The sequence below is a fragment of the Euprymna scolopes genome, chromosome 4 (assembly GCF_053919585.1).
Source record: "Euprymna scolopes isolate OS-2025 chromosome 4, ASM5391958v1, whole genome shotgun sequence".
In the NCBI taxonomy this organism is placed as follows: Eukaryota; Metazoa; Mollusca; class Cephalopoda; order Sepiida; family Sepiolidae; genus Euprymna; species Euprymna scolopes.
In genome coordinates this window covers 139,300,996-139,314,851 of record NC_136485.1, presented here as the reverse complement: position 1 = coordinate 139,314,851, position 13,856 = coordinate 139,300,996, and the positions used below count along the sequence as shown (strand labels likewise).

General features: G+C 28.1%; 1 protein-coding gene across 1 annotated transcript in view; it reads right to left on the bottom strand.

Moving 5' to 3' along the window:
* The window catches only part of LOC145272118 (uncharacterized), a 110,542-nt gene that overhangs the window by 63,441 nt on the left and 33,245 nt on the right, over window positions 1–13,856 (bottom strand). The window contains exons 4-5 of the mRNA XM_080127023.1: window positions 9,956–10,039; window positions 4,554–4,656 (exon numbers count right to left, since the gene is read on the bottom strand). Coding sequence (XP_079983149.1) covers window positions 4,554–4,656; window positions 9,956–10,039 — 187 coding nt within the window. The remainder of the gene's footprint in view (window positions 1–4,553; window positions 4,657–9,955; window positions 10,040–13,856) is intronic.

Here is a 13,856-nt window from a genome sequence, read left to right as displayed (position 1 = left end):
ATATATTATTATAGAATTAATGTTCTATCGATTTTTATCTATTATAAAGTTGCGATTTCAAAAATAAACAAATATATCTATATGACTTGGGTGCATCAGCTTGAATCGAAACCAAAACTTATGAACAAATACACACACACACACACACACTCTCTCTCTCTCTCTCTCTCTCTCTCTCTCTCTCTCTCTCTATATATATATATATATATATATATATATATATATATATATATATATATATATAACTTGAGTATCTTCAGCTATAATCGAAACCGGAACCAAAACTTGTTGGCAAAATTATTTATTACAATAAATGGAAGCTCATAACAATTAAACGACAGTCACTCGGATGTAAGCGTGACACACAAAATAAATAACACACACGCTATCCTATAAATATATAGGTTATTATTATTATTATTATTATTATTATTATTATTATTATTATTATTAATGATCATCATCATCATCATCATCATCCCCCCCTCGACAAAAGGTGGACTTGTAAATTCACACTTGTCTGTTCGTCCGTTCGCCCGTTCGTCTATCCGCACTTTTCTCGATAACTACGCCTTGGATTTTTGTGAAATTTTGCACAAATATTAAACATGATATGAGTAAAAAAGTAACAGAACGGGAAAACTCCGGTTGCCTGGAGTCTGAAGAAAAACAAAAAACAAAAAGCAAAACAAAAACGAAAACTGTATATATTTTAACTGTAAACAAACAAAAAAATAACATACGCACTAGTCGTAAAGAAAAAAAATTCTAAAATGAAAAAGGAAGCAAACACACGCATACAATCACACGCACGAAGATAAGCATAATTAAGAAAACGGACGATATGTCGTAATCGGCTATGGAAAATATGTTCGTGAAGAAAAAAAAGAAAAGAAATTGTTGATTGTGTCAATTTTATGTTGCAAAAAAAACAAAAAAACAAAACAAAACATATTGAATGTGAAGATTTAAATAGAAAATAGGGGTGGGGGGGGACCGCAACGAGACCACTTTTGGCTTCGCTAGTGAGGACTTAAACCCCTAGGCCACCATCGACCGCGACGGAATAAAGAGAAATTTTAACATTAAATAGCGTAACGATAATTCAAACAGTCAAAAGTGATCGAGAGTGAGAAGTCGTGATCTCGCAACAAGGTCAGCTGACCGACTATTTGTTATTTCCAAGACCATGCTAAACATTTAAGACTTTATTTCTTAAAGAGGCGAAATAACCATGAAATATAAATATTAATTTTATAGTGTTTCATGCTTTCGCAATCATCAGTGCAGGAAGAGAGGATTGCCGCTGGTCGAAGGGTTCAAACATCCCAACGCAGCCACATGGAATACTGTTGCCACATCTGGGCAGGAGCTGCTAGAAAGGACTTGTCCTGCCTTGATAGAGTTCAAAATAGACTTCGTAGCCTCGTAGGAGATGTCCTTTTCTCTTCCTTGCAACCTCTATCTCACAGAAGAGATGTTGCGAGTTTGTCTCTGATGTATCGTTATTTTCATGCAAAGTGTTCGACTGAGCTTCAATCTATGGTCCCCCCTCGCCAAACTTTCACAAGAAACACTCGTCTAGCTGTAAACACTATCAATAATTCCCCCCACTCTTTATCTGTGCCTAAACCTAAACGTAGATTCCATGAACAAAGCTTCTTTCTTAGAACTGCACGCCTGTGGAATTGTCTTCCGTTTTCCTGCTTTCCGGCTGACTACAATATGGTTGTGTTCAAGTCTAATGTAAATAAGTTCTTGATGAGCCGTTCCATATAAGTTATCAAATTTACCAAATTTTCATTACTAATGATTACTATATTGTCCAATTTCTACTGTACACTCTTTAACCCTTATCCTTGAGTGGCCTCTTGGCCTTGATAATGTGGTGATGCCTATGTAAAAAAAAAAAAAAATTTGGCTAGGCTCCACTAACGTGGATCAAAATCTTAGTCTACCGTCAACCGCCGTTGAATGAAGGGAAATTTTAACTTTAACAAAGTTTAACGTTAATTCAGACGATCTGAATCAAGCGACCAGAAGTCACGATCTCAAAACAAGGAACAAGCCCAACTAACTGTCTTATTTATTTCCCAGTGATCGACAATTAAGAATTTATTAAAGCGACGAAATATTTATAAATTATAAATATCTATCTATAAGTAAGATCTTTGACTTACTTGTTGTTTCATCAAATACTTTTGCATGCAAAATCCGATCCCGCATTTTGCTAATTTCTACCCTCTGATGAGAAGGAAAGTATTTCTTCAAAACTCCACGGATTATGGACCATCCACTTATCTAGTGTTTCCTTTTCAGATTAAATATGTTTTTAACTCATTTCAAAGTGTTTTTTTAACATGTTTTATTAACTGTTTGCTCGTATATATATATATATATATATATATATATATATATATATATACATATATATATACATGTATATATATACATGAATATGTATACATATACATGTATATGTATATATATACATGTATATATATACATGTATATATATACATGTATATATATACATGTATATATATACATGTATATATATACATATACACATATATACATATATACATATACATATACACATATATATACATACATATATACATACATATATATACATATATATATGTATATATGTATATATACATATATATATATATGTATGTATGTATATATATATATATGGGTATATACAGGGTAAACTCCTAAATTAATAAACCGAAAATGATTAATTTTGGAACAAAACTGCAAGGCGTAAAAGTGTGTAATGTGGTCTTTATTTAGTTTCATTTATTCTAATGCAAAAGGGTCAAAAATAGGGTGGACATTTATGTATCTTTGTGTTAAATTTTAACAATACGTATTAAGCATCATTTAATAAACATTATTGCAAATGTCAGGTTTTTTTTCTATTTTAAAGTGCATTTTTACTATATTAATCATATAGACACGATCTCCCATTTAATTTAATTTAATTTAATTCACATCCTGTATACAATAACTACCTAGGATTCTTAGAATTCAAAATCTAATATATAAAAGGCTATATATCTGTCTGTCTGTCTCCATATTTTCAAACTCTATTTCCTCCAAAACTAAAAGTTGCAGAGCGGCGTTAGAGGCCATCAAATCATTGGATTTTTACGAAGCGTTCTTTTATGGGTCTTCAGCTTTTTAATTTAAATAGTTTTTAATTTAAATAGTTTTTAAAGGGTCAAAATGGGTAAGAATGGAAAAAAAAATCGTTAAACATTTTTTACATTCATCTTAGTTTATTTTTAATTTGAATTTTTAATCAGCTAATATGTTGGAACAATGGTAACGCAACCTGATTTGAAAGTTACGGATCCAGTTTCGATTCTAGCCGATGGCAGCTGAGTACTTTTTTTTTTTACTTTTGAAATCACGACTTTATATTAGTTTGGTGCAAAAATAATGTCGATTTTTTGACGTTCAACAACAAGTCAACAACCGACATTATTTTTGCACCAACCTAAAATCTGGACAAATTTAGATATTTTTAAGAGTATATTACGCCCGGGCAAAGCCTCCCCCACTAGTTATTATTAAAACCTCCTGAGCTTAAGTCACAAACTCTAGAAAATGTTTAGAATCTTGAATAGCAAAAATAAGGAGACAAGCAAATTATAAAAGTTGGCCCAATATATTTTGGTCAATTCATTTGACTATATTCGTTTGATGTATATAAGCTTCATTTAGCATTTAACATACATGTTATACAGTGAAGCATGGAAGATAATTCCAGGAGGAAAGCCGGATGTAATAAGGGTGTTGGAAAACTATATTTACACTAGATGAATATGGTACAACGAAACGACCGAAATATCTTGTTTCAGCTTTCAAGGTGTAATTGTAGCATTTTTTTTTACGAGTCTGTATCCATGCGTATCTACTATTCCATAAACAAATATTCAATATAATAAAATGTAAAAAATAAGAACAATAAAGTAATATAAGCCATAAAAAGTTCATAGGTTACTTATTCAATCTCAAGCAATATCCTATTTCCTCTAGTAAAATACTTTTGCCATATCTGGACTTAATAATCTCGATGCTTAAGTGTATTGATAATTTGATTGGATCCACATTTTCTTATTCTCTTCACAATCTATCCCACAGACTTGATATTACTTGCCTCATTTTTTTAAAATAAATACTATTATTGCATGCGTTCTTCAGAATTGTCTGATCTATTTCTTGCTTCCTTTGTTCAAGCTTGTTTGACTCGTTTTTTTAGTGGTCTTCATCAATTCGCTCTTTTGATACCTCATTATAATACAGTTTCTTATCAAAATATCTTATATCCAAGAACTACGTGCTTGCGGATTTTCCTCTTGCCTATAGTGTGAGTCTTTTCAAGACTGAGGTCAATACTCATTTCCTGCCTTTGCGATAATTGTCTTCCGTTCTTGTTGCATCAAGCGGCTGGAGCAATTTCCGTAAAAATAAAAATGAAATAATATAAATAATATCAATATCAATTTAAAAAAAAATAATGAAACGTTTCAACCTACTTGGTATGAAGAAATTTGTCCATTTCCTCAAGAATATACTTAGAATTAGGAATCGTCCAATTGCCCTCATCAAAGCGGGCATTCTTATAAACTTGAAACGTTGCTGGAAAGAAAGAAAAAAACGAAGAAACAAAAAACTTCATTTATATTTCAAAACTATTTTGTTTTCTTAAAATTTGAGATTGTATTATGGGCTACCGATAGAGATTCAATACGACAACTTCTACAGATAACAACACCGGACATCACAGAAAAACGTCACACGACAAACACTGGCCATGTTCGTTTCGCGGTGAAAATTCATCCGCTGTGTTCTAGAGAACCACTTCGGATGTGAATCCATTTAATTAAAGAAGCTTATCTTATTTTATTTCACAAATCATGTATTAAACATACATTCCAAGCATATTAATCACTAAAACTAAAGGCCCAGACCAAAAAATACAAACATGTTTATTTTGACAAAAGGAGGACGCAACGACCAGTAGCTCAACAGATATAACTACTACTACTACTACTACTACTACTACTAATAATAATAATAATAATAAAACGGCATATTCACGTTGACACACTGGTTCCCGCTGGATCACTGAAGTTAAGCAACGTACTAAATGGGCGACTATTTGGGACTTCCAAGTGCTGTATAGGCTCTCCGCTAATCTTGACATTGTTTCTAGTCGCCCTGAACTTCTCCTTACCACTGAACTCAAACAGTGCCGATTCAGGAGATGTGTGGTTGGAGATTGCGCAACCTTTGCCTCATAACTACACGTGCAGTTGCCTCTGCATGGGGAGGTATCCTTTGTCTTGCTAGACTGAACGGAGGCATCGATATAATAATAAGATCTGAGCAACAATCACGTGGAGATAGAAGCTTCGATCCTCAGAACGGGCGATACTATGGATACAATTACGCATTATTCAAAATTTCTACCCGTTCATGGATGACTGAACGAGAACAAACTATTCCCCTTGATTAAATAAAAGGTTTCGTTCTAAATTTCGTACGTATTTCCGAGTTCGGCATGATTCCTGAGTATAACGAGACGCACTTGAAGAAGATCGGTGTTTACATCAGCCGAAACAGCTAAATAATAATAATAATAATAATAATAATAATAATAATAATAATAATCACAAAGTATTATTCATTCATAAGAAGACTTCCTTTTGTACTTAAAGAACGATGATACCACAAGCCCCAATTTCCAACCTTTCCAATCGTTGCAATGTTGCATTCTTGTACCTGGTTTACAAGTACTTTTATGGAATGTGCTCTGATGAACTCATAGCTCTTGTGCCGCCTCGACGTCAATAATCCCAACTAATCCGACAAGCAGCAAAATCCCACTCTTTTATTATTGAGCTTCCCAGATGCCAAAAGGTCTCAATAAGTTGTACCATATACGACGTCATCACATTGGCACTCAAGTTTTCGTTAGATCAAAATAGTCTAGCAACGTTGGGCTTTATTTATTTATTCATTTATTTATTTATTTATTAATTAATTCATTTATGTATTCATTTATTTATTTATTTATGTATTCATTTATTTATTTAGTTATTCATTTATTTATTTATGTATTCATTTATTTATTTATTTATTCATTTATTTATTCATTTATTTATTTATTCATTTATTTATTCATTTATTCATATCCTGTTGGTGATCCATGTGGCTTTCATCATCTGAACGATCATAGCATTGAATGATTCAGACACAATAAATACAAAGCATATGGCTGGAGTCAATATCCAGTAGACCAATCAAGGTTGTTCGTGGGCTGGACGAACAACTTTCATTTTGTATATTCATGTCAATGCATTTTTGTTACTCTATTAATGTGTTCTGTGTTCCTTGTGATTCGTTAAACAGGTTGGTTACAAATAAAATTTATATATACAATGCATTGAAATTATTTATGTAATACATAAAGTAAATATAATACATTAAATTATATATAATACATTAAAATAAAACAATACATTAAAATACCATGTGTATAATAGATTAAATTATATAAAACACATTAAATTATATATAATATATATAATATATTAAAATTATATATAATAGATAAATAATTATATACAATATATTAAACTGGGAGGATCCGTGTGCTGGGGCTGCCCGGTAGAAGTATGACACAAAGTTAGAACAGAATCGTAGCCGAAATAAAATCAACTGGCTTCCAATGTTGGGCACTGTCTGGCAGTGATAAGTCACTGACTGTCACTGTAATCACGGGGTGTACTGGCGTTTAGCTTTTTTTTTTGTACATAGGCGTCACCACTTATCAAGGCCAAAAGGTCACTCAAGGATAAGTGTTAAAGAGTGCACAGTAGTCAAAAGGACAATATAGTAATCGATAGTAATGGAAGTTCGGTAAATTTGTTAACTTAGGTGGAACAGCTCATCAGAAACTTGTTCATGTTGGACTTGAAGACAACCATATTATAAACGGCTGGAAAGCAGGAAAACGGAAGACAATTCCACAGGCTTGCAGTTCTAAGAAAGAAGCTTTGATCATGGAATCTATGTTTAGGTTTAGGCACAGATAAAGAGTGGGAGAAATTATTGATAATGTTTTCAGCTAGTCTAGTGTTTCTTGTGAAAGTTTGGCGAGGGAGGACCATAGATTGAAGCTCAGTCGAACACTTTCCATGAAAATAACGATAAAGCAGAGACAAACTCGTAACATCTCTTCTTTGAGATAGAGGTTGCAGCGAAGAGAAAAGGACATCTCCAACCAGGCCACGAAGTCTATTTTGAACCCTATCAAGGCAGGACAAGTCTTTTCTAGCAGCTCTTGCCCAGATGTGGCGACAGTATTCCATCCTTGGACGTATTTGGCTCTTATATAGATAGAGAATTGCATCAGCAGTGAGATATCTACTGGATCGATAGAAGGATCCGACCATTTTTCCATTTTATATATATATATATATATATATATATATATATATATATATATATATATATATATATATATATATATATAATTGTGTGTGTCTGTGTCTGTGTACATTTCCCTACGCAATAACTCTGTCAATTTTTAGTCTACAGACTCGAAATTTGATATACAGGGTACTGAGATTTGGGAAAATCGATGTGATTGATTGTCGGCCAGAAATTTGGCGATTAAGGGGTTAAAATTCAACGATTTGACCTTTGAGAACTCTACCAAACTCCTCCGACAATTTTCGGTTTAAACACTTGAAATTTTAGATATAGGTTACTTGGACATGGATCTAACTTAATAACTGAATTTGAGCCTCAAAAATAAATGTTAAGGGGTCATAATAGGGATCAAAGTTAAAAAAATTGACCACTTTTTTTTTTTTTTTTGCTCAGCATACATCTCCAGATACCCGGACAACGCCGGGCACCCACGCTAGTATATCTATAAAAGTGAATGTGTCTGTGTGTCTGTCTGTGTGTCTGTCTGTGTGTCTGTGTACATTTTCCTTCGCAATAACTCTGTCAATTTTCAGTTTACATACTCGAAATTTGATATACAAGGTACTGAGATTTGGGAAAATCTATGTGATTGGTTTTCGGTCAGAAATTTGGCTGTTAAGGGGTCAAAATTCAAGGATTTAACCTTTGAAAACTCTACCAAACTCCTCCGACAATTTTGGGTCTAACCACTTGACATTTTAGATATAGGTTCCTTGGACATGGATCTAACTTAATAACTCGATTTGAACCCAAAACAATAAATGTTAAGGGGTCATAATAGGGATCAAAGTTTTAAAAAAAATTGATCGTTTTTTGTTTGTTTTTTTGCTCAGCATACACCTCCAAACACCCGGGCAACGCCGGGCTGAAATGCTAGTATATATATATATATATATATATATATATATATATATATATATATATATATATATATACGTGTGGGGGTGGCTCAGATGATAAGGACTGAGGGTGGAGCGTTGTATGTTTTGGCTCCGATTCTGGCTGATGACACCGAAGTTATAGCTAGATTTTATAGTTTTGATCTCATTACCATATATTAGATTTACTATAATTATCCATAGAGAATTGTCTCTATAATAATAAACACGTTATCTGCATGAATTAAAATATATTTAATTTTATGAGCGGGCAACACCGGAAAGCCTGCTAGTATGATATATAAATTCATTTAGATTTTGTATTTATTATAATGAAGGTAATCCTCTATTGATTATTAGATGGTGTCAAATATATAGTGTTACATATATGAATGCGCTTTCATGTAACAATAGTAGCCCGGTCATAAAATACGTTTAAATAATATATTTTAATTCATGCAGATTTCGTATTTTTATTATAGAGCTAATTCTATATTGATTATTACATTGTACCTAATATGTAATAATGATTTCAGTAGTTACAAAATGACTTAGGTGCCATCAACTATTATCGAAACCAAAATATTTAACGTTCCAGCCTAAGTCGTTACCGGTTGAGTTATTGACAGATAGAAAAAAAACACTAAAAAGTAACCTATATATATATATATATATATATATATATATATATATATATATATATAGTATAGTATATGTCTAGTAAATTCGAGAGCGAGTTGATGCAGTGATTGCAGGTGATTAAATAACATACTGACTGGATAGTTTTCTAACGAATGATAAAGTTTTTTTTTGTATAGTTTTAAAGGTTGAAAACTTCAAAGATTATATATATGCGCATGCGCAAAGGTAACAGGTTTAGTCCAATTACTCTAGCCAACTTCTTTATTTTTCAATTTTGACTTCGTAGCAGCTATTTTTGCCGACTAAAAGCCAAATCAAATTTGTTCCATAAGTTCAACCTCTCCTTATATCCAGTTTCAAGATCCAAAATTAAGAAGAGTTTGGTATAGACTATTCCGTGCACACACACACACACACACACACACACACACACACACACACACACACACACACACACACACACACACACACACACACACACACACACACACACACACACACACACACACACACACACACACACACACATACAAGGTCCCTTATGCACACACACACACACACATACACACACACAGATATAGATATAGACATGTGTATGTGCAATAATTTTTTCATCTTATATGCTATGCAATCATACACCGCATAAATAGAACTAAGCGTAATAGTTAAGTGAAACCAACACTCCAATAAAAAATCATAAAAAAATGAATAATTAATTAAAGTTCGTTTTTTTAAAGAATATACAAATCAGTTAACCGTTATTTAGTCTCTCGCATATTCATGACAGAGTATATTAAGTAGTTTGTTTTGATAAGTTTTAAATGGAAAATGTAGGCTTTTAATATCAATGGAAGTTCGATGAAAACTCAGCAATATATAGATACGGATTAAAATCATATAAAACATGTTTAACTTACCGTTTCGGTTAAATGGCTCCTGACACAAAGAGTAATATACTCCACTCTGGCCAATAACCTTGTGTTCGTTTTCTATTACTATAGCTGAAATGATAAATAGCAAAGCTTAAAATGCAAAGCTTAAAATAGAGAATTTTAAAAAATATTTTATTTATTTTTTTTTTTTCTATTACTATAGCTGAAATGATAAATAGCAAAGCTTAAAATGCAAAGCTTAAAATAGAGAATTTTTAAAAATATTTTAATTTTTTTTTTTTTTTTTCTATTACTATAGCTGAAATGATAAATAGCAAAGCTTAAAATAGAGAATTTTAAAAAATATTTTAATTTTTTTTTTTTTCTATTACTATAGCTGAAATGATAAATAGCAAAGCTTAAAATGCAAAGCTTAAAATAGAGAATTTTTAAAAATATTTTAATTTTTTTTTTTTTTTTTCTATTACTATAGCTGAAATGATAAATAGCAAAGCTTAAAATAGAGAATTTTTAAAAATATTTTAATTTTTTTTTTTTTCTATTACTATAGCTAAAATGATAAATAGCAAAGCTTAAAATGCAAAGCTTAAAATAGAGAATTTTAAAAAATATTTTAATTTTTTTTTTTTTTTTTCTTCTATTACTATAGCTGAAATGATAAATAGCAAAGCTTAAAATGCAAAGCTTAAAATAGAGAATTTTTAAAAATATTTTAATTTTTTTTTTTTTTTTCTTCTATTACTATAGCTGAAATGATAAATAGCAAAGCTTAAAATGCAAAGCTTAAAATAGAGAATTTTAAAAAATATTTTAATTTTTTTTTTTTTTTTTTTCTTCTATTACTATAGCTGAAATGATAAATAGCAAAGCTTAAAATGCAAAGCTTAAAATAGAGAATTTTAAAAAATATTTTAATTTTTTTTTTTTTCTATTACTATAGCTGAAATGATAAATAGCAAAGCTTAAAATGCAAAGCTTAAAATAGAGAATTTTTAAAAATATTTTAATTTTTTTTTTTTTTTTTCTATTACTATAGCTGAAATGATAAATAGCAAAGCTTAAAATGCAAAGCTTAAAATAGAGAATTTTTAAAAATATTTTAATTTTTTTTTTTCTATTACTATAGCTGAAATGATAAATAGCAAAGCTTAAAATGCAAAGCTTAAAATAGAGAATTTTTAAAAATATTTTAATTTTTTTTTTTTTTTTTTTCTATTACTATAGCTGAAATGATAAATAGCAAAGCTTAAAATGCAAAGCTTAAAATAGAGAATTTTAAAAAATATTTTAATTTTTTTTTTTTTTTTTTTTTTTTCTATTACTATAGCTGAAATGATAAATAGCAAAGCTTAAAATGCAAAGCTTAAAATAGAGAATTTTAAAAAATATTTTAATTTTTTTTTTTTTCTATTACTATAGCTGAAATGATAAATAGCAAAGCTTAAAATGCAAAGCTTAAAATAGAGAATTTTTAAAAATATTTTAATTTTTTTTTTTTTTTTTTCTATTACTATAGCTGAAATGATAAATAGCAAAGCTTAAAATGCAAAGCTTAAAATAGAGAATTTTAAAAAATATTTTAATTTTTTTTTTTTTTTTTTCTATTACTATAGCTGAAATGATAAATAGCAAAGCTTAAAATGCAAAGCTTAAAATAGAGAATTTTTAAAAAATATTTTAATTTTTTTTTTTTCTATTACTATAGCTGAAATGATAAATAGCAAAGCTTAAAATGCAAAGCTTAAAATAGAGAATTTTAAAAAATATTTTAATTTTTTTTTTTTTTTTTTTTTCTATTACTATAGCTGAAATGATAAATAGCAAAGCTTAAAATGCAAAGCTTAAAATAGAGAATTTTTAAAAATATTTTAATTTTTTTTTTTTTTTTTTTCTATTACTATAGCTGAAATGATAAATAGCAAAGCTTAAAATGCAAAGCTTAAAATAGAGAATTTTTAAAAATATTTTAATTTTTTTTTTTTTTTTTTTTCTATTACTATAGCTGAAATGATAAATAGCAAAGCTTAAAATGCAAAGCTTAAAATAGAGAATTTTAAAAAATATTTTAATTTTTTTTTTTTTTTTTTTTTTCTATTACTATAGCTGAAATGATAAATAGCAAAGCTTAAAATGCAAAGCTTAAAATAGAGAATTTTTAAAAATATTTTAATTTTTTTTTTTTTCTATTACTATAGCTGAAATGATAAATAGCAAAGCTTAAAATGCAAAGCTTAAAATAGAGAATTTTTAAAAATATTTTAATTTTTTTTTTTTTTTTTCTATTACTATAGCTGAAATGAATAATAGCAAAGCTTAAAATGCAAAGCTTAAAATAGAGAATTTTAAAAACTATTTTAATTTTTTTTTTTTTCTATTACTATAGCTGAAATGATAAATAGCAAAGCTTAAAATGCAAAGCTTAAAATAGAGAATTTTTAAAAATATTTTAATTTTTTTTTTTCTATTACTATAGCTGAAATGATAAATAGCAAAGCTTAAAATGCAAAGCTTAAAATAGAGAATTTTTAAAAATATTTTAATTTTTTTTTTTTTTCTATTACTATAGCTGAAATGATAAATAGCAAAGCTTAAAATGCAAAGCTTAAAATAGAGAATTTTTAAAAATATTTTAATTTTTTTTTTTTTTTTTTTCTATTACTATAGCTGAAATGATAAATAGCAAAGCTTAAAATGCAAAGCTTAAAATAGAGAATTTTAAAAAATATTTTAATTTTTTTTTTTTTTTTTTTTTTTCTATTACTATAGCTGAAATGATAAATAGCAAAGCTTAAAATGCAAAGCTTAAAATAGAGAATTTTAAAAAATATTTTAATTTTTTTTTTTCTATTACTATAGCTGAAATGATAAATAGCAAAGCTTAAAATGCAAAGCTTAAAATAGAGAATTTTTAAAAATATTTTAATTTTTTTTTTTTTTTTTTCTATTACTATAGCTGAAATGATAAATAGCAAAGCTTAAAATGCAAAGCTTAAAATAGAGAATTTTAAAAAATATTTTAATTTTTTTTTTTTTCTATTACTATAGCTGAAATGATAAATAGCAAAGCTTAAAATGCAAAGCTTAAAATAGAGAATTTTTAAAAATATTTTAATTTTTTTTTTTCTATTACTATAGCTGAAATGATAAATAGCAAAGCTTAAAATGCAAAGCTTAAAATAGAGAATTTTTAAAAATATTTTAATTTTTTTTTTTTTTTTTCTATTACTATAGCTGAAATGATAAATAGCAAAGCTTAAAATGCAAAGCTTAAAATAGAGAATTTTTAAAAATATTTTAATTTTTTTTTTTTTTTTTTTCTATTACTATAGCTGAAATGATAAATAGCAAAGCTTAAAATGCAAAGCTTAAAATAGAGAATTTTTAAAAATATTTTAATTTTTTTTTTTTTTTTTTTCTATTACTATAGCTGAAATGATAAATAGCAAAGCTTAAAATGCAAAGCTTAAAATAGAGAATTTTAAAAAATATTTTAATTTTTTTTTTTTTTTTTTTTTTTCTATTACTATAGCTGAAATGATAAATAGCAAAGCTTAAAATGCAAAGCTTAAAATAGAGAATTTTTAAAAATATTTTAATTTTTTTTTTTTTCTATTACTATAGCTGAAATGATAAATAGCAAAGCTTAAAATGCAAAGCTTAAAATAGAGAATTTTTAAAAATATTTTAATTTTTTTTTTTTTTTTTCTATTACTATAGCTGAAATGATAAATAGCAAAGCTTAAAATGCAAAGCTTAAAATAGAGAATTTAAAAAAATATTTTAATTTTTTTTTTTTTTTTTTTTCTATTACTATAGCTGAAATGAATAATAGCAAAGCTTAAAATGCAAAGCTTAAAATAGAGAATTTTTAAAAATATTTTAATTTTTTTTTTTTTTCTTTTTTCTATTACTATAGCTGAAATGA